Raw genomic sequence first — 25,916 nt, forward strand, 5'->3', positions numbered from 1 at the left:
TTCATTATCATTAAATTGTGGTCACTATCAATATTTGCTCCTGGGTATACTTTGCATTCTAGTTGATTTCTTTCTAAATCTTTGCTTAACTATGATGTAATCCACCTGATACCTTGCAGTATCGCCCAGCTTGTGTATATTCTTCTATTATGATTTTTAAACTGGGTGTTGGCAATTACTAAATTATACTTTGTGCAAAACTCAATAAGTCAGTCCCCTCTTTCATTTCTTTTGCCTAGCCCATATTCATCCGCAATATTTCCTTCCTTGCCTTTTTCAATGCTCGCATTCCAATCTCTAACTATTATTAGATTTTCATCCACTTTTATGTGTTTAACGCCTTCGTCAATTTTTTTGTATACACACTCTACCTCATCATCATCATGGGCACTTGTAGGCATATAGATGTTAACAATTGTTGTCGGCTTAGGTTTTGATTACATCCTGATTACAATGATTCTGTCTCTTAGTTTTTTTTAAATACTCTACTCTCTTTTCTGTCTTCTTGTTCATTATGAAACCTACTCCTGCCTACCCTTTATCTGACACTGAGTTAATTATTCTAAAATCACCTGACCAAAAGTTGTTTGCCTCTTCCCACCGAACCTTGCTAATTCCTACTACATCTGCATTTAACCTACCCATTTCCCTCTTTAAATTTTCTAACCTGCCAACCTTTCTCAAACTTCTAACATTCTACACTCTGACTTGCAGAATGTTTCTTTTTAATTTTCTGGTGACCCCTTCCTTAGCAGTCCCCACCTGGAGATCTCAATGGGAGACTAGTTTACCTTCGGAATACTTTACCAAGGAAAGCGCCTCCATCTTTGTTACATGAAAATGTAGAATGCTATATTTTCTTGGAAAAAGAACAGCTGTTTTTCCATTGATTTCAATTCCACAGTACTCAGAAGATTGAGTGATGTTGATATAACCGTTTAAGTTCTCCTGACCTACGCCTTTAACATCTACTGAAAGAGCTGCTACCCTCTTTCAGGAATCATTCCTTAGTCTGGCTATTAACAGATACCACTCCAATGTGGTTGCACTTTTTGTCCAGCTACTCTGTATCACTGAGCACTCAAGCCCCCTCACTATTGGCAAAGTCTCATGATTCATAAAGGGGGAAAATTTATATAACATTCGTATTAAAAAAAAATATTTCACTAAATTAGTGTGTTGAACTGGTGCCAAGGGTTAGCACTTCCCTCTTTGAAAAAAGAAAGATAGTTTGTGGGTTAACCAGCTGCACTAGTTGTATTTAATGCTTGACAAATTCCCAACTTTAATTTTTTTTAAAGTAGATAATTAAAATAAAATTATTGTTTTCTGTTTCTAAAGTGTGCAAAGCATGCATTCCTATATATTGTCCCTCAGTCATATACTGTTGTTGGGTTAGATGTGACATGATGTATTAACATCATTTTGCTGGTCTGATGATCCAGACATATAACAACCTACAGTTACACACTAAGAACAACAAAGCTACACAAATAAGGAATGTGATTGCTGAATCTAGAAAGTTACACTAGACAACTGGAGTTATACAATATCATACAAATTAATCAACCATGTTAAATAAATCTTACACCTTTTGTAGATTATTTTATTTATTGTAATTATTACCATTTTAACACAAAGATCATAGTATCAACCATCATAGTATCAGAAAATACACTATTTTCCTTAATTACAGTAAAGAATATATTTATTTTAGTCTTTACTAAATCTATCAGTAAAAATTTCTAAATTTGTCAGTAAATTAGTCCTGATACCTAATCTTGTACACAAGAGTATTAGGTTATCATTAAAGTAGATAATTTTATAAAGCATCCATACAGAGTTATTTTATTAACTATTTACACAACTATGTCATTTAACTTTAATACATTTTAAAAAATCAATCATTTTACTAAATTTGGTAAAATTTTAAGAAAATAACTAAAATGTTACACTAAATAATATTTAGTGGCCTAAAGAAATCTGCTGTGGCTTACAGCAGTAAGTAATTTTGTATAATATAAACTTTATTAGACATAATTAGCGGAATAATATTTAATAACCAAACTGCATTATCTTCGTTTGTATATTACAGGCATTTGCCTTAGTTTCCACCATGCAAACTGTGAATTTGATTACAATTTTCATAAAGAATACCAAGTATTATCATCAAGTAAAATACCAAGTATTTTATTTTAGGGCTGCACCAGGAGCTGAGGCACCCGGGGCAGGGCTGACAACTGGGGAAGATGGTGCAATTGTTGGTGGCCCTCGTACACCCCAACAGATGGCTGCTCAGAAGAGACTCCAACAAACACAAGCCCAAGTTGATGAGGTACAGTTTTTACTCATATTATGTTTAAAGATAATGTAAAACTAATGTAAAGAAATAAAATCGAAAAATTGAAACAGAACTTATCTGAACCTAAAAATCATGATTCAAGTAAAATTCAAGAATTAAAATCACAATCAAATTCAAGTAAAAAAATTTACTTTATACTAATTTACTTTATAAAAAATTAATAATATTACTAACATTTTTGTAATGTCCTATTTTCTTGGTTTAATTTGTAATAAGTTATTTTCTTATTTATTTACATAAAACAATCCATATTTTACCATGACCGTGATGTACATTACTTGTTTAATGAAGAAAGTGGCTATAATAACAGAGTAAAAGTTAGAAGCTGAATTTCCATGTGCATATAAATAGACTTCTGGTATCTATTTTTCTCAAAAGTACACTAACGTAGCATCACCAGATTTTTCTTTACATAGACATCTTTAATGCATACTTCATTGATTATTTCTTTAAAAATTATTTTGTATATTCTTCCTTTTCAATATTACTGTTAAACTTGGAGAAACCTGGTTATGAGTCAATAATTTAAAAAAATGTAAAACAGCCTACAGTAATAATATGAAAAATAGTGAACAAAGGCAAATAAAGCTGAAACTGACACATCTGTGGGTTTTTTGTAGCATAGAGAAACCTGATTTATTGATACTTTGATGATCTCTTCCATAAAACATTCTTATTTCACAATTATATTTTCAAAATGTATTGCTTGCTAGCATATAAAATGCTTTAAGGTATGTTTAAAAAAATTGTTTATAGATTGGTTCTACAGTTTTGTATAAATATGTCAGAAAGATTATAATTTATAATCAAATGTACTGCCACATGTTGGAGGATAGTGTTTTATTACATAATTAACATAATTTATTAAACATTATTCATTCATCATCAGCATTAACTCATATTCAGTTAATAAATTGTTGATCTGATTTTTGCAGTTCAACATGTTTGCTATGGTTGGTTTAAATGCCACAAAAATAAAAAGATTATATTACTCTAAAATAAGTTTCAGGTATGATAGGCAGCCAACTTTCATTTTTCCAAATCCCTGGACAAAAATTAAATCAAAACAGTATAAAGGTAATCAAGGTTCTTGAATACAAATGAGTTTCACAATTGAAAGAAATCATAACTCTTAAATGTATTAAGAGATTTTGAATGAACTAAAAATGAGAATATGATATTTGATATTAATCTGGTATCCAAAGACTTAATTTCTATAGAAGACAGAGAGTGAGAAATAGAAATAGATGTGAGGAAAAAATAATTATCTATTGAAATTTAAATTGACTATCTAAAAAGAAAAAACAAAACAGGAATAGAAGAAATCTATAATAATCAACAGAGTGAAACATTGAAGAATTTTAAATACAATCCAAACAAAGTTACTTTGCAAATACAGTAGGTATTTAAATAGAAATTTGATAGCTTGAGGTGGATTTGCCTTTTAGATTGTCAAACTACAAAAGGTTCAAATTGTTGGAAATTTTGTAGAAGCAATGATATGAACTGTATTTTTTTAGTGGTTTAACTTTGGCCATTGGTAAATAATGAATTATCTTTAATTAATTTTAAAATAATGTATATAATTATGTACATAATTTAAGTTTTTCCCTTCGTTTTGCTCATTAATGTTGTGTTATTTGTGTTTTCACCTTCCATTTTTTGAATTAAAATATGAATGAAGGTATTTAATTCATTAAATAATAATATCTAATAATTATGTCTTATTTTTTATCTTTTTCAAGTCAAGTTTTCTACTTCTGTCAAAACCTTTTTAGCTGAGCATAAATAGTTTTCATGTCTTTTAAGCACAGATAGCATTTCTTAAGTTGTGATAACAAATGAAGTTTTATTTTTTAAATAGTAAGATATGCATTTAAAATATGTTCAAAAAGTATGCTAGATTTGGATTGTGTCTGCTCGTTTAATAGACTGGTGTTATGTTTTTTAATACTTGCATACTGTGCATGTACACTGAGTTGCGATTCTAATTTTTATATACTAAAAGTCCACCTGGTTGTTAATCTCACAGTACTTGTAATCTTTATCTTTGAGATAGTCTCAGAGACAGACTCAGAGGCTATGATTTTGCCTCTTTTTAGTTAAAGCTGAACTTTCTAGGCTTATCTTACCAGTTTTCAGTGGAAAATTCCTGAAGATACTATGCTACAAAATGTTGCACCTAGCTAGTACAAATGAATATAACCATACAATTACTAAATAACTTCCGCTCAAAATCAATAAAAATATAAGCAATGGCAACTGAGATAAGAGAATATAAATCATATTATCATAATGTACATTTATACAGGTATTTCGAAATCAATGTATACTTAAAAAGTGAGGATATGTGTAACAATTAATAGCTTCCAGAATAAAAAATAATAATAATAATAATAATATACTTAGAATATAAAGAATATACTTGTCCATGTAATCTTTTATGATAAGAGACACAGTAATCTGATTTAAATTAAAGCAATCAATTATGTAGATGATACAGCTGGACAATGTAGTTTTAAATTTTTACCTGAAATAATCTATTAAATTAATTTTTGTAGATTTTGTGTAATCCATGATTAAAATTAGAGGACACATCTTTTATAAGCAAGGGAAAAGTGAAAATTTTTAGTCTACTCTTCAATAAGGTGTTAAAATTGTGATAAGATTGTTCTTCAGTCAAAACATAAATGCAACAGATGATTAAAATACTATCAAATGTATGCCAAACTTATGCTGGGCATTAGATTGAGATATCTATGATAGTATGCATTGTTATTATGTTGATATTAATTTAATTTAGTTGAGAGTGGATCCAAATGCAGTAAAAAACAATTAAAAATATAAAAATACAGTAGATTCTGTAGAAGTCATGTTTTCTAGCATTACATTAAGAATGATTGTTCTTCCAACAGTAAGTTTAGAGAATTACTTCATAAAATTTGAAGGAACTTTAAAATGTTAAAGATTGAGTGGTAAAACTACTTAGTTTTGTGGGCCATGTATGAAATCGATGATGACACTGATTGTTAGCACCATTTCTGCTGAAAGATATGATCAGTTACATTGTAGACAAAAATGTCATGGTGAAGATTTTAATTTGAGCTTCATTTTAAATGAGGTTCAGAAGGCCGGTAATAATTTTGTGACTTTATGTAATCAACTTAAAATTGCCAGAAGTTGTTCAAAATTTGGCCATTTTGTAAGCTGGAAGTGACTGGGTTAATGCTGAAAACAATAATGGTTATGGTTGTATCTCAATATAACCCATTTTCTGAAAAACAAATTTTGAATGTAGTACTGGATGGTTCTGAAGTAATAATTAAATATAATTCTTATTTCATTAAAAATGGGAAACTGATTTATACACTGGAAATAACAATACTTCTGTTGATAGAATTAAATAAACTTGATACTGAGTATGTGTTGTGTATTAATACTAGTAGTATGCAAACGTTTAGTAATAAGATGTATAATTTTAGTAATTTCGTAATTGTTGATATTAATCCATTTGTAATTTAGTTAATGCTAGAAAGGTTTTATCTGGATTTCATTGATTTTTATCAAGCAAGAGGCTTAGTTTTATCTGGGTGATCTGTAGAATGAAACAACTATGTAACTGCAGCTTTCTAAATGAATATTCATAACAATTTTGGTTGTCAAATTCTTAACAAAGGGCATTTATTCTTCATTTAATCTGAGGAATAATTTTAATTATAAGATAGGTCTCTTAAAACTAAGGTGAGACCATTTAATTTAATATTCCAGCAATTTTTTATTGAGAAAATAGAAATGACTGTCATTTGGACTTGCAAAAAACACTTTTGTGTAGTTAACAATTTATACAGTGTATCACTCACAAAGTTCTTCCAGGACTTTCATAACGTATTCTGCTTGTGACAGTAATAGAAATTGTTCATGTAAAAATATGTCCTAAAGTGCTTCGTTTGTGAGTTACGGCTAGTGAAAAATTTCACTCGGATTTCAGCTACCTCATTGAAATGAGGTTGTACTGAAACTTTTTGGACATTAATTTAGGACAAAATTAGTGATTTCTTACGGTTTTATACTATAGAGATTAATCAAATAGGTCTAAGAACCGTATCTGCAGTAGTTTTTGAGAAATCTGGGGTGAAAACCAATAAATTGGGAGAAAAACCCCTGTTTTTGCATGTTTTACATTCAATAATTTTGTTAAATGAGTAATAAACAAATAATACTTATTAAAAAAACTTGTAGAATGTTAATAATATTTTAGATATGGTTTTAAAACTGTAATATTTGGAGTCAAGCACTGAATTTTTAAATTAATATTACTAAAAATTAACTTGCACTTTACAACTTTTTTATTTTTGCACAAACATTTAAAATAAAAAGGGTAATGTTGGAAGACTTAAAATCTTATATCATTAACTTTTTGTAGTAAACACTTCACTACAATATTTACTTTATTGATTATTTATTTTATGTAGAATTAATTTTTAATTCACATAACTTATATTTTCTCAGGTTGTGGATATAATGAAAACAAATGTTGAAAAAGTTCTGGAAAGAGATCAGAAATTATCAGAATTGGATGATCGAGCAGGTAAAATTATTTGATCATTAGTACTACTGTATATGAACCACACAGCCAAACATTTTTCTCAGTTATACTCCATGCACTCTTTAGGTGTTTTAATTCAACATTCAATTAAGTCATATGCTTTTCTCATTGTAATTTTAATTATGTATACTATTGTTTTTAAAAAAGCATGCTTAACATTATTTGTATTCACTAAAAAAAGATTAAGTATGTGTTCCACATAAGGCATAAAAACACTTGAATTTGTAACTGGTAAAAGTATTAATCCTCAAAGAAAAAGAATATTCTGAAGGTAAGTTACTGTATTTGCCCAAAAAATATTAATGTTAGCAAAGACATGAGTGACTTAAGAATGAAATGAACAGCACTAATTTACACATATTGTTCCACCTTTTTATAATACCTTATTTAATACTTTACAGCAATCACTGAGATTTAATTTTATTTAATGCAATCATATGGGTTGTACAAGATTTTTTTAAATTTATTGTAATATTTTTTATTCATTTTTTTGTTTAAGTGCAGTGTAATCTAATAAAAATCATCCTAATCACATTTACAATAAAATCCAATCAAATCTTATAATTCACCAATTTAATTTAATGTAATAGAAACAGTAATTATCATCCATGTTGCTACATCCTGCAATGAATATTGCAGGCACACTATAAACGTACAGGAATATGAACAAGAAGTAAACAGGAATTTTACTAAAATTATATCATCATTATAATTGTGATTAATAATATAATTGTTATTCTCTTATACTTTAATGCTACGATGGAGTATATTAAGTATATTACTTGGTTATAGTGAATAGGTTATATTTGCTGAACCTCACAACAATTCCAGTCACTCTCTGTGATTTTGCCACGAGTTGTATTTATTAAATGTATATTTAATTAATAAATAAATGTAGTTCTATTAATCATTTAAAAAGTGAATAGAATTAAAATTTAAAAAAAATTAAAACATGCTTTTTAACAAATCTAAAAAAAATGGATTACCCAGTAAACATAAGTAGAAGATAATTTTGTTTTCAACAAAATAATATGTATAAAATTGTCTATTTTTGCAAGACCACAATGAAAAGCATGGGGCACAACCTCAGTTCTATTTTGCACCTTAACTTTAGTTCATCCAAAGAGATTTACTAGATATTGTGTAGTGAAGCTATCATTTCCATTTTGTATCAAAACCTTTATCATATTTAAAGAATTTAAATAAATATTGAATATGAAAGCACACCCCATGCTTTTTCATTGTTGTCTTGCAAAAATAGACAGCTTTATACATATTAGTTTGTTGAAAACAAAATTATCTTCTATTTATGTTTACTGGGTAATCCATTTTTTGATTTGTTTAAAAGCATGTTTTTAAGAAATTTTTATTTTATTTTATTTTGTACTTTTTATTAGTGCGATGTTTAAATATTTATGGAAGTAAATATAGAACAGGAATTTTCGATACCTTGTACAAGGGTGTTCAAAGCAGTAAGTTGGTTGATCGACTACACTGATGTTCATCCCAAAAACCTACTGCGTACGTGTACTATTTTCCACCTTCTGAGCATGTATACTATCCGTTAACCATTAACAGTGGAACGAAAGTGAGCTACCGTGGAATGAAAGTGAGCTAAATAAAAACACTTAATAAAGAATTATTATTACAACTAATATTTAGAGTAACAAAACTCTTGCATCATAAATAATTTTTTTTGTTAATTATTAGTCACTTGACTGGTTTGATGCTATTCTCAGTTCCTTTCTGTTCAGTGATAATCTTTTAACCTTATCATGCTTACAAATCCAAATATACATGCATAAATAATACATATCCTTAGTTAACTGTTTCATAAATTCCAACCTTTCTCTTTCTCTACAGTTTATACCATCTACAGATCCCTTTTCACCAAATTAATTAAACTTTAATGTCACTGAATTAACTAATTGATGGGTGAAGTCCAAGAGAATGGACATCATCCATTCTTTGTATCTTTTCTTCTTCTCAAATGACAAAATTTTGTAAACTCTGATATATTATGATATTATATAAATTATGATATATTTTTTCTTCTTAAACCTACCTTATAAGATTAGTCTGAGAGCCAGAATAGCAACCTTTGTGCTTTTGCTCTTTCTGAAACCAGACTGGACTTCATCTAGTACAAATTCTATTCACCAGCAATTATTTACCTATCTACCAATCATCGTTTTATTTTCTTAATATTAAATGTTGACTTAATTTCCCCTGAGCTTCTCTTATCCCTATATATATATATATATGGATTGTGGCATTGTTCTGTAATAAATGCACAACACATAAATATAAGTAACTTATTTAAGTTAAAATTAGCAGGAATGTGGACGAATTTCATTAATATGACTATTACTATGACTATTATCAGTTTGTGATTGTTGTATTATTGTAATGGGTTTATTGATTAATTATGTGTAGTATGGTTAATATTTATTTTCACTAAATATTGAGGTATCTGACGAAAATCGAAACGTCGTAAAATTAATAAATTTTGGTACTTACGTATTAATGCCACCGCAGCTACAGCTTTATTTAAAAACAAAGTAGTCAAATCGGATTTCGGTGGAAAATGGTACGATATAGATTTTAACATAGATTCAAAAGTGTCTATTAATTTTAATAATGGTTATTTATTTATTTTATAAATATAATTTAACCAAACTTAACCTACGCTCGCTAACCTTGACTAATTAACAGGAGTGTTTTGATTATTTAAATAATAAATAATTGCAATAATTACTGAATTTATTAAATAAATACTCAAAAAATTACGGTATTAATTAGTCAAGGTTAGCGAGCCTAGGTTAAGTTTGGTTAAATTATATTTATAAAATAAATAAATATACATAACCATTTATTAAAATTAATAAAGAGACTATTCATTTTCCACCGAAATCCGATTGACTACTTTGTTTTTAAATAAAGCTGTAGCTGCGGTGGCGTTAATACGTAAGTCCCTAAATTTTCATCCACGTTACTTCTAATTTTCATTTAAGATCATTTTAAAAAAGTACCTCCTGCATTTTTTTAAAAAATTTAATAATTTTGAAGTTTCATAACCATGTGATAGCTTAATTAATCAATTAATAAAAAATTAAAGCACTGTAAAAAAAAGCAACGTTGTTAAAATTTTAGTAGAAATTTTTATAATTTTTCTCATTCTTTATTTTAACATCTATTTTACCAAAAACAATTTTAGAAATTTTTTTATAAAATTAATCAGGTACAAAAATTATAACTTCAATTTTTTAAATATACTTAAAACTATAATTATTATAAGTAAATTATATTTTAATTTTATAAATGTTATAATTTATTTTACAAACTGACATTTTTATTTTCAAAGAGCCGTTCAATATTTCATAAGTTGCATAGAATCAAATGAGAACTGACAATTTAAATTTGTAGGTTAAGTTGATTGTTATTGAATGCAGGTGTATACATCATTAAAATTCATGAAAAATCATGTAAAATACTCACTTCAATACTGCACCTTACAAATTTGCAATGTACATTTTTAAATTATAAACATTAAAACGTTATTTCAATAAATAATAATATAATATAATATTCTCAATAAGCGCGCAATTCTAGCAGAATCGGCAATGCTTCGATATTGCTAGATTTGAGTATACATACAAATTTAATGAACACAATTGAAAGTTTTATAAAACCTTAAAAACAATAAACATTAGGAAATTCACAAAATTTAACCTTTCACTTTATAAAAGTCAGAAGGTAAAATAAATCCAAATGGCAAAACAACAGCACTACCTATCGGATTTAATTCACACCACTCTCTAATCACGGTATTCGGTGGAAAATAATTTTTTAACGAAAAGGGTTGTGGCTGCAAAATCATTTTTAATTAATACTCAACATTAAGAAACTTACAAAACATTACGGAACTTCATAAAATTTAACCTTTCACTTTATAAAAGTCAGAATGTAAATAAATCCAATTGTCAGAACAGCACTACCTATCGGATTTAATTCAAACTACTCTCTAAACACAGTAGACTGTTAAAAATACGGATTTTAATGTAATAACAACATTAAGCTACGACGCAAGTAACTGATATGCGAAAAAGGAGCAAAATAAAAAAATTTCGTAGAATCCGATCGCACCACCAACCGGTTCTGACTGATATGCCAAAAATTAAAAAAATTCTAAAACGCGATCGCAGCGCTGCTTACCGGATTTAATTGTGAACCTTAACCATCGCAACAATCTTAACCTAAACAACAACACCTAAATAAATAAATTAATTAAAAAAACATTTTCTATCGGATCAAATTGTGAATCTAAACCATTCTCGAATCAACTTAATTACACACACAAAATTTCATCAAAATCAGTCCAGCCGTTTAGGAGAAATTCAGTGACATACACAAGTACAGAAGAAATATATATATATATATATATAGATAGATAGATAGAGAGAGAGAGAGAGAGAGTGGGAGAGAGTGAGAGAGAGAATAATCATTTCAAGGTTCAGATGATCTAAATATTCAAATATAAATTTGCCTTACCACACATACATACACCAACCCATACATGAAAACTATATGTATATATATATTTAACTTAGTTCTCCTAGAAACTTGGAAAAATTTAGTAATAATTGAGGATAAGTTCATAAAATTATGTTTAAATTATATGAGAAGGCCTTAGATTCTTATATGCCATGATAATAACATGACCTGAGAGCAAATAAAATAAAATGACACAAAAAATGAGTCAAATTATTTTTTTTAATTTACATTGTAGTAAATGAAAATGATTTACACAACAATTTTTTTTTTATTAAATAAGTTTTAATTACTTTAAAAAAAATGAATTGTATCAAATAAAATTGTTTATCTTTTATAAATTAAATTTAGTGTTTGATGTCATTATATGAGGGCTGTTTTTCTTTCAACCACCGATCAGCTATTAAAAAAAAAAACCATTGACATAACAAAATTATTTAATTACTAAAGGTTGAAAATAGTATCTAACCTATTTTTTGACATAATACCCAAAACGATTGAGGCATTTGTCGTATCGTGACACCAGCTTTCCGATGTTCTCTTCAAAGAAGTTTGCCACCAATGAGATAAGGTATGTCTTGACAGCCTCCTGAAAGTTCTGTATGTATATTATGCTGGTGAAGTGTTGTCCACTCAACCATGCCTTCAATTCTCGAAAGAGGCGAAAATCGCTAGGTGCTAGGTCTGGACGATACGGTGGATGATCGAAAACTTCCCACTTCAATTGTCTTTCTTTCTTTTTCCTGTTTAGCTCCCGGTAACTACCGTTTAGATAATTCTTCAGAGGATGAAATGTATGAGTAAATGAAATGTTGTCTTGTACATTCTCAGTTCGACCATTCCTGAGATGCGTGGTTAATTGAAACCCAACCACCAAAGAACACCGGTATCCACGATCTAGTATTCAAATCCGTGTAAAAATAACTGGCTTTATTAGGACTTGAACGCTGTAACTCTCGACTTCCAAATCAGCTGATTTGGGAAGTCGCGTTAACCACTAGACCAACCCGGTGGCGTTCACTTCAATTCCCTGAGAATGTCTTGCGTCACATTGATCCACAACAAAGGGGTCATGCATTGTTGTGGATCAAAACCACGCCGGACGAAAGCATACCTCTTCGTTTGTTCTGGATCGTACTGCGAAGAATATCGAAAGTGAGGACTTAGAACTGAAAATAAAAAATTCACATCTGCAAAATAAAGCAACTGATTATTATTTTTTGTTATTATTAATTGTTTATGTATTATCACCAATTAACATACAGGGCTGTTTTTTTTCAACCTCCAATCATGCATCTAAGTAGACAAGAGACAGGCAGAACCCAGGTCTGCGCGTCGTGCGATTGCACCGCCCCGCAACGTAACCTCAGCCATTGTCGGCTCCATTGCATCGGTCTGAGCCAAGCTACGGGCAGTCGAAAATGCCGCTACGACCGATGCTTCCGCCATGTGTGAGTTGCGAAGTGTGATACGTTTTCTCCAAGCAGAAGGATGTAGCGCTACTGAAATCCATCGCAGAATGAGCCTAGTGTATGGTGAAAACTTTATGAGTAATGGTAGTGTAGGAAATTAAAAGAAGGGCGAACGGACGTCCATGAAGAAAATGGGTAAGGACGCAAGTCTGTCGCTATTGTACCCCCTGGTTGAACATGTTGATGATTTTGTCAGCGACAAACAGAGATTTTCCATAAGTGAACTTTCTGCAGAAATTTCAAGATCTTTTCGGTACACAATCGTGACTAAAAATCTAGGATACTGGAAATTGTGTGCACGTTGGGTCTTAAAACGCATTTGCATTTGCCTGTTTACCTCAACTGTAAAGGGCAACATATCTACCGTTCCAGAAATTGTCTAATTTATAAAATGGAAACTGCAAACACAAATAAAATTGAGGTTCAGAAACAGGAATATAATCATCGATAAATTTATCCAAAAAGTATCTGATGCAGAACCCTCAAAGAGAATAACAAGTTAAGCTCTTCTCAAGTGGTCTAATTACCCAAACCGCAGATACCACCTCAAACAAAACAAGGGGTGACTGTTTCTCTCCTTTTCGTGGGCCGGCTGAAATGTCCCCTGCCGTGGGTATCTCTCCTGTTCCGACTTCTATTCAAAGTGCCGATCTATTCAAAGGCGTCTATTCAAAGTGCCGATCCATGCCCGTCTTCGTCCGCCGCTTCCATAGTGTCCGATTTGGGAGCTACACGGGCAACGACATAATATTAGCTTCTGGCTTCATTATCTGATATTGTTTCGTCTATTTTTTAGTCCAGTTTTTTTTTATGGAAAAAAACGAAACAATTTAGCCAAAAGGTGAACTGAGACATTAACTCTACTATAAACGAGCCGATTTTGCAGTGGGACATAAATGGATGTTTGTCAAACGTCCTTGAGCTCCAACAATTGGTACATGACGTTGATCTTATTTGTATATGCCTACAAGAAACCCATTTTCACAAGATGGAAATTTTAAATTAAGAAATAGTATAAATCGGCGAGATTAACCGCCAGACATAAAAGTTAGAGGTGATGTAGCCATAGTAACTTCGACTAGAACTACCACCGAAACGGTTGAAAAATGAACAGCAAGCGGTCCTAAGTAGTACAAAGCGTCCGTTACAAATTACTAAGGGCAGCATATATTTGCCGAACTTGGATTGGAAGGAGAATGAAATAATCCGATTAATTGACCAGCATCCCCCCCTCCATACTACTACCGGGTGACTTTAATTGACATAATCCTATTTGGGGACCGGATTGAATAAATTTCCGGGAAAGATAGTTGGATAAATTTCTTTTAAATTCTGACTTAGTTATATTAAATGGCTCAGAAACTTATTTCACTGTCAGAGACGGATCTACATCTTTTATAGATTTAACATCTATAAGTGCATCGCTTGTACCGAAATACTTTTGCAATGTTTTACAAGATTTTCACGAAAGTGACCTTTACTGGTGAAAATTTTGGTTGTGTTCTAATTAAAATATACCCCATCCCTAAAAGATGGTGTTCGATAAGGAAGATTGGAAAAACTTTGCTGCTGACACAATACTCCCTGAAACAAATGGAGTTATTAAAAATAATGTCGATGCTGTATCTGATATTATATTTGACTCGGCATCAAGATGTTTTCCCCAGAACATCCGAGAAACTCAGGAACCCACCCATTCCGTGGTGGAATAATGAAATCAGTGAAGCAATAAAAAGGGAGACAAAAAATACAAAGCTTTCACAAAACATCCAACAATGGAAAATTTAATTGCCTTTAAAAAACACAGGATATATGAAAAAAAGAAATTATAATAAATTCAAAAAACAACCGTGACAACAATACATGTTATCAATTAGCAGAAATTCAATTGCGACAAACTTTGGATGAAAGTCAAGGTCATCTGTGGGCATATAAACTTTAGGACCATATCTTGCCTTCAATCTGAGAACGGTCTAATAGATTAACCAAAAGAAATAGCTGAATTATTATTATCCATTCAATTCGAAGTAGTCAGTGAAACGGCCAATTATGATGATTATTTTAAGAATCGGAAAACAGAACTTAAGAGACAATCAAATTTTAGAATTGAAAAGAATCTTTCGTAAAATATAGTTTTTAAAATAGAAGAACCTCTGAAAGCGTTGGAGAAAGCGAGCAATACACCACCCGGTCCAGATAAAGTTCATTACATCATGATCAAACAACTAAACACTGCCGCAAAACTTAGAATATTTGAATTATACAATCAGATATGGCGGGACGCAACGTATCCATAGCAGTGGAAGAAAGTATCTATTGTTCCAACCCTAAAAAAAAATAAAAATCTGATAGATCCTAATAGTTACCGTCCTATTTCTTTGAAGTGTACTATTGGAAAATTTTTCGAGAAAATAATCACCTTGTTTGGATTTTAAAAATAAAATGTCTTTTTTTATCCCTTATGCAAGATTTTGATTGCACCACACAACAACTGATCAAATGACAAATTTAGAAAATATAATATATAACAGTTTCAACATGAAGAAACACTGTGTCGCTGTCTTCTTTGATCTGCAGAAGGAGTTTGATATAACTTGGGGTCATGGATTAATGCTTCATGGATTGAATGGGGTATTCGTGGAAATCTACCACTATTGCTTCGGAACTATATGAAAGACGGTACCTTTCAGTACGGCTTCATAATGAGTACGAAAAAAGGTTAGAAAATGGCATTTCATAAGGCTTATCGTTGAGCGGTCCTTCTTCACAATTGCCATTAATAAACTGATACTAGCCACACCAGGAGAAATCAGTAAAAGTGTTACGTCAATGAAATGGCAATCGTATATGCTAGTAGCAATATAAATATGGTGAAGTTTAAATTGCATTGAGCGATAAACTCCCTCAATGTAGTTGCAAAGAATAATGGATTCAAATTTTTACCCGAGAAAACTGCTGTGTATACATCTGTACGTCTGAGAGGAGAAAAATCTACTCCACCAAATCCAGTCGTGTTTTGACTATTAATGGCAATTCAATTCATATATAGGTAATGTTATATAAAGATATAAAAGGTATGAAAGGTTACGTAAAGGTCATATAAAGGTAAAGGTAATGCTTTTCAAGCATATTAGTTAAATCTCTTACTTGGAGATTACAAAAACAGAATTTCTGTTTTAAATGCAAAAAATTCCTCATACCTCATTATCAAATTAAACCCTCTTTATTAAATGTTTATGAAATACCAATTGGCTCTCAGATAAAGAAACATTACTGCGGTCATATAAAGCACTGGTTCAATTGAAGCTAGTTTACGAGTCTGTTGTACATTCATCTGCCAGAAAGTAGTATCTAGAAAAAGTTAGATGTCATACCAACAATGGAATTAGGCAAGCCACAGGTGCTTTCTATACAAACCCAGCAACTTATGTTTGTAGCCAGCATAACGCCATTACATTATAGAAGAAAGATACTACTATTAAGATATGCAGCAAATACATCGCAGGGGTTTCTTTCCCAACAGAGGCCAGGATGTCTATCCTACCCAGTTAAATGATAAAACTTTTAATAATAATCCTTTGATGGCTTTCTATGAACAACACGTTACCTACTTCAGACCAGCCGGAATACAGTACCACGAGCTAACAATTAAAATCAAAATTGTTTTGCCAGACAAATTAGCAATTTCTACAAGAGAAATATCTCCTTGGGTTTTGCTAAATATTACCACAAGATCGTTCTCTCTCATGAAGGAATAAAAGAGAATCTAGCAGTGATCGAGTAAGAATTTTCATCAATCCTCAGAAAATATGAAGAATATACGATAACTTATACTGATGGATCTAAAACTAACATGATGTTAGATACCATATATATATATATATGTATATATATACATTAATGGTGAAATTCATTCTTGGATACTACCGGATATGCCCAGTGTTTATGCGATAGAGCTCATTTCTGTACAGTAGGCCCTTCACTTTACAGAACGTTTCTGTGAAGGGAAAGTGTTTATATGTTCCAACTTGTTAAGTGTGTTAACTACTATTTAGAGAAAAAACATTGACCACCAGGTTGGTCTAGTGGTGAACTCGCAAATATCAGCTGATTTCAAAGTCGAGAGTTCTAAGGTTCAAATTCTAGTAAAGGCAGTTACTTTTATTCGGATTAGAATACTAGATCGTGGATGCCGGTGTTCTTTCGTGGTTGAGTTTCAATTAACTACACATCTCAGGAATGGTTGACCCTGAGACTGTACAAGACTACACTTCACTTACATTCATAAATATCTTCCTCATTCATCCTCTGGTGTAATACCTTATGGTGATTCTGGAGGCTAAACAGACAACAGAGGAGAAAAAACATTGTGGATGCTCTTGTCGCAAGAGCATCCACTTTTATAGAATGGATATTCTATATTTATATCTTCTTATCCATTCTATATCTTATCTATTCTTATCCATTCTATATTTATTACACCGAATGAGATCAATGTGAATTTATATGGACTTCTGAGCATGGTGGTATCTTTGGAAGTAAAAGAGCAGATGCGGCTGCCAGAATAGCAACAGATTGAGAAATACGGACATAATCCCTATTCGAATGGAAGACGTCAAAAATCGTCTAACTAATATTATTAGAAAAATTTTGTGCAAAGACTGGAGAAGATTAAACGCCAAATTAAATATGATCAAAATTACTCCACATAAATGGAAGAGCGATGCGATACTGTCTTGACAGGAACAAGTAGTGTTGACAAGATTAAGAATCGCTCATACATGACTAACAAATTCATATGTGCTTACTGGTGAAGGAAGACCAATGTATACTTATATGACAAACTGCTCACAGTTAAGCATATACTTGAAGAGTTTACAATGTATGAAAACTTCAGAAAGAGTACGGATTAAGAAATGATGTTGCTGCTGATTTGGAAAATTGTAAAGAAAAAACTTTCCTTTCTGCCAGCGGATTACTAACCCATTTGTTTTTTGATATGTTTGATTGCGGATCCTGTGTGTGAAGGCCCATTCTTTATGAAGTGTGAAGTTTCTTTCTTTATTTGTTGTTGTCTAGCAACTTGTGCTTTATTTTTAAACATTTTTAATGTTAACTGTTTTTTTTTAGTTTTGTTTAAATGTAAGAAAAACTACACCCTTATACACTGTTACATCTGATGATACTATTGGTGACTCTACTTTATTTTTAAACATTGTGACGAGGGCTAAATAACCTTAAAAGTTGATGCTCATACAGCTCAAAAAGAAAAAAAATACATATAACTTTCAGCATAACTGAATCTTGTTATTACATTTTTGTTGCAATGAACTTATGACGCACCAATTTGTGAAACTGCTGAAGCTCAACTGAGAAATGAATGATCGTCCTCTGGATAAGCATCAATCAGATTTTGACAACAACGGGAAACCTTTCAATTTCAGTAGATGATGAATCTACTGAAGTAGCATTATGTGGGACATCCCCTAGAAAAGAAAATCTCTCTGATATTTCTTTGTATATCTCTCCTCTTCTTCTCATCTCATTTTCAAACTTAACAATTGTGTAAAAGCTGATGATACAAAATTTATCTCTAACAATCAGTTATACATCTCGTACATCTCCATCACTGGGTAACTTTTTGATATGTTTGTGAGTTTGAGCTCCCATGTAATCAACATCCATCAGCACTTCCTTTGTAGCTTACTTCATGTCTTTCAAAATCATCTAGCAAAGAGTACAGTTAGTAAGCTAATGATCCATACAGATCTTCACGTGTTTAAGTTCACATTCTCATTATGTGGAACTTGGCTTACTATATAAAAATTTGACAAAATTTCATTCCAGAATTTAAAAAAAAAAAACAATTTTACCTCTTGTATCTTATTTATCAATAAGATATTATTTAGCAATATTATCTGATTTTCTTCTAGTGTCTCCTTACTGTCACTAGTCTTCGGCTATTTAAAATTTGAAGGAAAGAAAAGATTTGTTCGTCTACAAAGTCAGAATTACTGCTGTTGCTATAGCATGTACTTCCCATCTGGAATCAGAAAGGGATTTTAAAACACTTTAATTTCCAATAGAAACTTTCAGAATTTTCCACTGGCTGGCTGTGGCTGAAAAACGGTATAGAGCAGCTGTTGACTGCTTCTTGACAGTAGTTAACAGTACTTCCAAATTTTGTAAATGAGCTTCACATAGCACATATATAGAAAAGTTTATTGTTTCTAAACTTTTTTGCTCCATTACCTTATAACACGAAGACATATTAGCAGTGTTTTCATAAGACTGATTCTGACATTTTTTTTAAATGTTTAGCTGATAAACTTTACATAAGTACTACAAAACCTGATTTACCATTTCCTTACTGATATGTCTTTTTATTTCTATAAAGGTTAAAAGCATTCAGTAGGCTGTCCATCTTTCAAGTACCTAAGTACAACAATTAACTGGTTGATAAATAGTAGTCTTTAAACAAATCTTTTCCTTTTTATTTGAATTACTATTTTGTATGTTATATATATGTATTATTATTATTTATTTATTTTTTATATGTTTTTAGAATAATAAGTTGTATTTATAAGAAATTTTTAATTTGTTAGTCTCTCAATATCCTGGTCAAACCGCGAACACCCGACATTATTTTGATTTTGAAGTGATCAAACTGATATTGGAGAAGTGAGATTGGTTCAAAGTGAGATTGGTTCTGATCAGAGACTGTTATATCATGTTGTAGAACTTGTGAGAAGAATTCAGTCAACTTTGCAGGACTCTAATTTGAGTTGTCTCTTGTTTCTTTTTTGACAGTTTTCCTTTGTGCACCATTTAATTGAACAAGTTTCATCTTGGTTCTTGGGATCTGATAAATTTAGAAATAAAAGATTATTTTGTTTGAGCGTTAGGTGGAAATCAACACAGTAGTTCATTTCCACCTAATTTACACATGTGACAGGCATAATTATACGAACAATTTAATTCCCGGCTTTCACTGAATCTTGTCTTTTGTGTTTTAATTAAGTCTTATTTTTAACTCATACTTTATGTTGCACTTCTGCAATAGCTAGGCCTTTTACTGGAGATGCATTTCTGTGACAAACAGTTGATTTTTTTTTATATTTGCTTATGTAGCCTTAAACTATAAAACGTAATTTATTAAAACAGAAAATAAAAAGTAAAATGTTTAGTTTAATTATAAAAAATTATATCTTTGATGCAATGAGAAACTACTTAAAGTAAATTTATATTCTTCATGTTTTTAAATCAATAATTTTGTGGTGCTCCTTTCCATTATGCTTTAATCACGTGATTATTTTGCTTAATGGTTAAACCAGTCCTGCTTGGGATAAAATGAATGTACCCTGAAAATATTGAAAGCAATCGGTCTGTTAGTTCTCGTGTGATGCTACTGCAAATATACAGAACTGTTCGCAAGTGTGACATATATCACGGTTATAAATACAAATGAAACAAAACCGCAAACATTTATGTTATAAATTACAATCCATGATACACTAAAGCTGTAAGAGATAATTTAAATATTGAAAGAAAATGAAAATAAATTAATTAAAATGTAATTGTAATCTGTAATAACTTTTATAAAAATTATGAAATATAAAAAAAGTTGTAAAAACAAAAATATAAATTATTGTAACATGTTAAATAATGGCGAATGGTGTTATTTAATTAGTACAATCTTTTAATTATTCAAATAATCTAATTTAGATACCAGTATAGGTTAAATATTTCATTAACATTTGAATTAAGTTAAATCAAACTTTCCAATTTGTGTTCTGTATTCAAACTTAATGAATCCATTTCTTCAACTTCAGATAGTATCTCCGATGAAATCTAGATGTTTCATCATTTAGGTTGATGATTAGTTTGTCAACTTCAATATCCATGGCGCATTCTTTACGCCAGTAGTCGTTTTCAATTTCAATAACTTTCTTGCAACATTTTAATCAGATACTAGCATCAATGGAAGAAAGTTTTTGTTCAATGAGGGCAATAATATCTGCTACTTTAAAGGTTAAATTTCGATCTACCACCACTCTTTTATTATTCCCCACATTTGTTCTATTGGATTTAAATCCGGGTGAACGGGGGCAGTCTAAGAACCGTATTACTCTCCGCATTTAAAATGCTATCGAGAGAATAAGTTAATGCTTGCATTAACTCAAGTAACTCTCTTTTAATCATTGTTTTATGGAAGGAACTACTCCATATGTTTTTCCACACCTGCTTTTCTGCTCTAAGAGTTCCCATTTTTGGAATTTTGTTCCAATTTGCAACAATGATATGATGCGTTATCGAGAACAACTACAGAATTTGGTTTCAATTTTTCCAAAAGGTTTTCGGAAACCCGTTGTTCGAAGTTCCTGTGGTTCATGTTATCGAGGTAGTCGCCTGTTTTTTAGCTAGCAGTGTATGTCAGTAGGGTATTTGGAACAAACTCATCTTTTCCTCCTGGAAAAGACAGAAATTGGTGGATGAAGTCCCTCATTGCTGCCCAAGTTTCTTCCCACAATTTAGCAGATGAGTGCAAAGTTAAAACGTAATTTTCATCTAAATATATGATTGCTCGATTTTCTTCCCAGTATTTCTTAATGGCTTTGAAATAAAAAATTCTCTTCATAGCAATATCATGTTTCTCTGTCAACTATTTTCGGTTATTGTTGTTTTCACCCATTTAAATCCTAAATCGTGTAATATAGTCCTTAAGCTTCTTGTTTCTCCTCCTTGCCAACCCAGATAATTTTGAAGTTTATTTTTTAATATTTTGACAATAGGTACTGTTTTCACTGTCAAGTAAAAATTGTGAACAATTCTTCTGACAGCTGAGGAATCATAATTGTCAATCATTGTAACAGGTTTTTGTCTCTCTCGATTTTTATTCAGCATACAGAAACTTGACTCACTATTTTCATTTGAAAACCACTCCATTCATCACCTTTCCTTCGTAAGCCTGGGATGAGATGTTTGTTATTCTTGAGAATCTCAATGTCATTTTGAGGAGTGACTTGTCCTCATTCCAGGTCACTTAGAGCCATAATGTTGTGGTATTTAATAAACATTAATGGTATATAAATTATTTATAGATTCCCTTGAATCTGATCTATGTGTAGGTTGATGATAAATTATAATTACCAGAAATAAATTTTTGTCTTTGGCTGAAGTCACAGTTCAGATCTGTCGTCACATCTGCTACTTCAAATTTTAGAATATTGTAAATTTTAAGAATATATATATATATATATATATACTTAAGTACTTACATTTACATCATGAATTAATTGGCATTGCTGTTAAAATAATACTCGTATTATTTTGATTTTTCAGATGCTTTACAGCAAGGTGCTTCACAGTTTGAACAGCAAGCTGGAAAATTAAAGAGAAAATTTTGGCTGCAAAATCTAAAGGTAAGGAAAAAATTATTTATAATAATTTGATATGTATAGGATTTTATTACTTGACTTTTTAATACATTACATTATCTTTCTAAGACACAATATTTTATATCAGTTTAGTATATAAAATTTGTATTAATATGGTTCGTAATAATTTACAACCTTTACAGCTACTGTTATAGATGTTATTATCTTTATTTTTTTTAATAAGAATAATATACTACAACATTATTAATTATTACATTATAGAATTATATAAGTAAAGATTATTGGTTGTGGTTTTTTCCCCATTAATACATGATTATTTAAGATTAAATTGTTTAAAAATTATTAAATTATTGAATATTTCTCGAATTGTGTTTAAACATAACTGAAAAAAGGCTTTAGTCAAAACATAACTTTTATTTTTTTATGTTTTTGATTTATTAGCTGCAAAATATCTTCAGTTCTAAAAAACGGAAAGTATAAAATAATTACATAGATTTGGATAAATTAAAAATATTTTTCTAATTTTACTTTAATTATAATTGTGTATAATGAACAATTAAATATTTAAAAAAAGTAATTGAGAAATTATTTTTTATTCAACAAAATATTAAGATCATTGTCTTCTTAAGTGTTGTTTGAAATGAGTATTTTGGTACAACTATGGTACAACTATGTAAAACACAATTTATAATATAATTCATGGGATTTGGGATGTAATTTCTTAAATACACAATCAAAATTGATCAGATTTCTTAGGCTCCCCTCAGACAATTTCAATAAAGGGTACATTATTTAACCAAAATCATTTATGTTTTATATATGAAATAATTATATGATAAAATTAAAAATGTTATTATAATGTAATAATAATAATATTATGGTTTAATAATAATGTAATACCGTAAGTTTCTATTAACAATTATTATTGACTTTATGAGATTAGTACAGTTTATTTTGCCATTCTTGTTTTGATAGTTATGCATCGATTTTCAATAAGATTAATATTAGGGGAGTGAATGACCCTAATAGATCCTACCAACTCAAGCACTTACATGTTTTGTTCTTTTAATTTTGTTATATGTGGTATTAAACTTTGTTATAACACTGTTTCTTTGTGGCAAGAGTTTCTGAAGTTTGACAACCTTTGCTTACAGTATATATATATAAATAAGTAGTTTATATCAGCAGACAATTCTCATGTGTACATTTATTCTACCGATTACTAATTTTGAATTTCTAATTCTGGTGAACTTATCGATCAAGTTCACAGCAAACAGATTAAAATCAATTTCACTTTTTCTCAAATAACTGAGACTATGGGAGACTTCTTTTTTCTATAGCCACAATTGCTCTTTTTTGATGTGAAAAAGAGCAGTTTTTAACCTGTTTAAAATAACATTCATCATACTTAATCCTACCATACTCAAAAAATATGTTATTGTAAAAAATGTGTACCAGAGTAAATTTTGATACTTCAAATGTTAAATTATTATTTTTTTTTAAATACCACTTCAAATATTAGAAAATGTGAAAATGTAATTATGTAATAAAAGAGAGAGTAAGTTTTAACAAAATTATTTGGTATGTTCAAATTTTTAAGTAAACTATTTAATTCACATTAATTTGAGAACATATAGTGCAGTCAAACAGAATAACTATTACTTAGGAAGAAATAGAAAATATCCTATCATCTGAATTTATTAAACAGTACTGAATGTATTCAAATATTATTTACTCACAAACTTAATTTATATGAAAATACACAATTTGTACAACATGACTTCTTCATTGTTGATTTGTAAAAGAGTTTTTCTAATAGTAGTACCAAGGTATGACCTTGGTAACTGTTTCATATACCCTTTTAAAAGGGGATTTTTTTATTATGACATATAATCAATTTATTTTTGGTACATATTCGTATACATGTATTCTAAGTACAACAGCAATGATTTTACTCATCCATGTTCCAGCCCAAATAGAGAGCTTTGCATAACTGTATGAAAATAAAGAACAAACTAACTAGCCAAGTAGAATATAGGTTATTATTGATTTACTAGAGATTTAAAGGATTAAAATCAGAATATAATGATATCAGTTTTCAAAAAAAAAAAGTTGTTTTCATCTTTTTATTAACTATAGAAAACTTCAACAAAGAACTCAACACAATAAAATATTTTATATTTGCTATTGACTACATGCTCACATGTATAAACATGTCGTGTAAAATGTAGAACAAAATCATAAACATAACTACTAACAAAATACAAATAATCCGAATGAACATATATTAAAATATTAATACAAGATTGTTGACATTTTAGAAAAGAAAGGTACTTCTGTAGTTTTGGAAATTAAAAATAAAATCCACCAGATCAACAGACAAATAAAACACATGTAGATAAAAATACAACCGCAGAATTATACAAATTAAACTGCAGTGACTTAGGAATATTATATCAAGGAGATCAGAAACACAATGACTCACAGATACAAAGAACATATACAAGCTCTATTCACAACAAAAGGTATCCTTTATAGAACTTTTAGAAATTGGAAATTAGTAGAAAGTTATTAAGTGCTACATGTAAATTTATACATGGTATGAAAAACCCATGAACAATACTTGAAAAATATGAAATCTACAGGCATGAAACAACAAACAAACGAACAAGCAGGATCTAAATCAAATTTCACAGCATACTAAACAAGTTTTCTAAAACTTCCAACACTGCTGGAATTTAATGTATAAGATTCTGTTTTTGGCCTACTTATTTTAAAATACTCAAGATTGCATACTATTACAGACAAAACCATTCTAACTAGCTGTATAGGTAATATTTCCTCTACCTTCCCTCATTCAATGTCTTCCATTTATTTTTCCTTTGCTTGGTATACTTGAAATTGTCATTCTAGTTCTGCTTGGCACCTTACTGCATCTTCCAGTAATCACCAAAAAATATATTTTTTTTAGTGTTATCAGTAGGATGATGAATGATGACTACTAGTAGCTGTACAGGGACATTATTTCCTCACTGAGGGAATAAAATAAAATCCAACTAGTACTGAGAAGCCAGGTGTTACTTTTAAACTAAAAATCTTTTTAAGTTGTTTTTAATTATGTTCTACAGATCAGTTCTGGGCCTTTTATTTTATATATAGATGAGATGACCTTCCCAAAAGTTATGAATAGATAATTAATAATGTTTGTAGATATAAAATATTAATAAAAAAAAATCATCTTCAGTAGTTTAGATAATATTAAGCTGGATCATTATGATACGAATAAATTGTTAAATGTTAATCATCCGCATATCACTGATAATAAAATTCAAATTATCAATTTTCATAATCATTATAGAAGTTCTGAGTTGAATGACTTAGATAAATAAAACAATAGATCTAAAAAAATAAGTTATGTTTCTAAGTCTGGTAGTGAATCAATCCTTAACTTTAAACAAACATGTTTCATTATCAATAAATAAGTTAATTAGATTACTGTTTAGATTATTGTACATTCCATTAATTTA

At 30.0% G+C, this 25,916-nt stretch overlaps 1 protein-coding gene across 2 annotated transcripts in view; it reads left to right on the top strand.

Moving 5' to 3' along the window:
* nSyb (neuronal Synaptobrevin) overlaps positions 1 to 25,916 on the top strand; it is a 76,860-nt gene that overhangs the window by 31,034 nt on the left and 19,910 nt on the right. For both annotated transcript variants that reach the window (XM_075377162.1, XM_075377168.1), the window contains 3 exons: positions 2,200 to 2,335; positions 6,872 to 6,950; positions 22,334 to 22,413. In XM_075377162.1, the coding sequence (XP_075233277.1) occupies positions 2,200 to 2,335; positions 6,872 to 6,950; positions 22,334 to 22,413 (295 nt within the window). The remainder of the gene's footprint in view (positions 1 to 2,199; positions 2,336 to 6,871; positions 6,951 to 22,333; positions 22,414 to 25,916) is intronic.

Source organism: Lycorma delicatula, chromosome 1 (assembly GCF_047948215.1).
Source record: "Lycorma delicatula isolate Av1 chromosome 1, ASM4794821v1, whole genome shotgun sequence".
Classification (NCBI taxonomy): domain Eukaryota; kingdom Metazoa; phylum Arthropoda; class Insecta; order Hemiptera; family Fulgoridae; genus Lycorma; species Lycorma delicatula.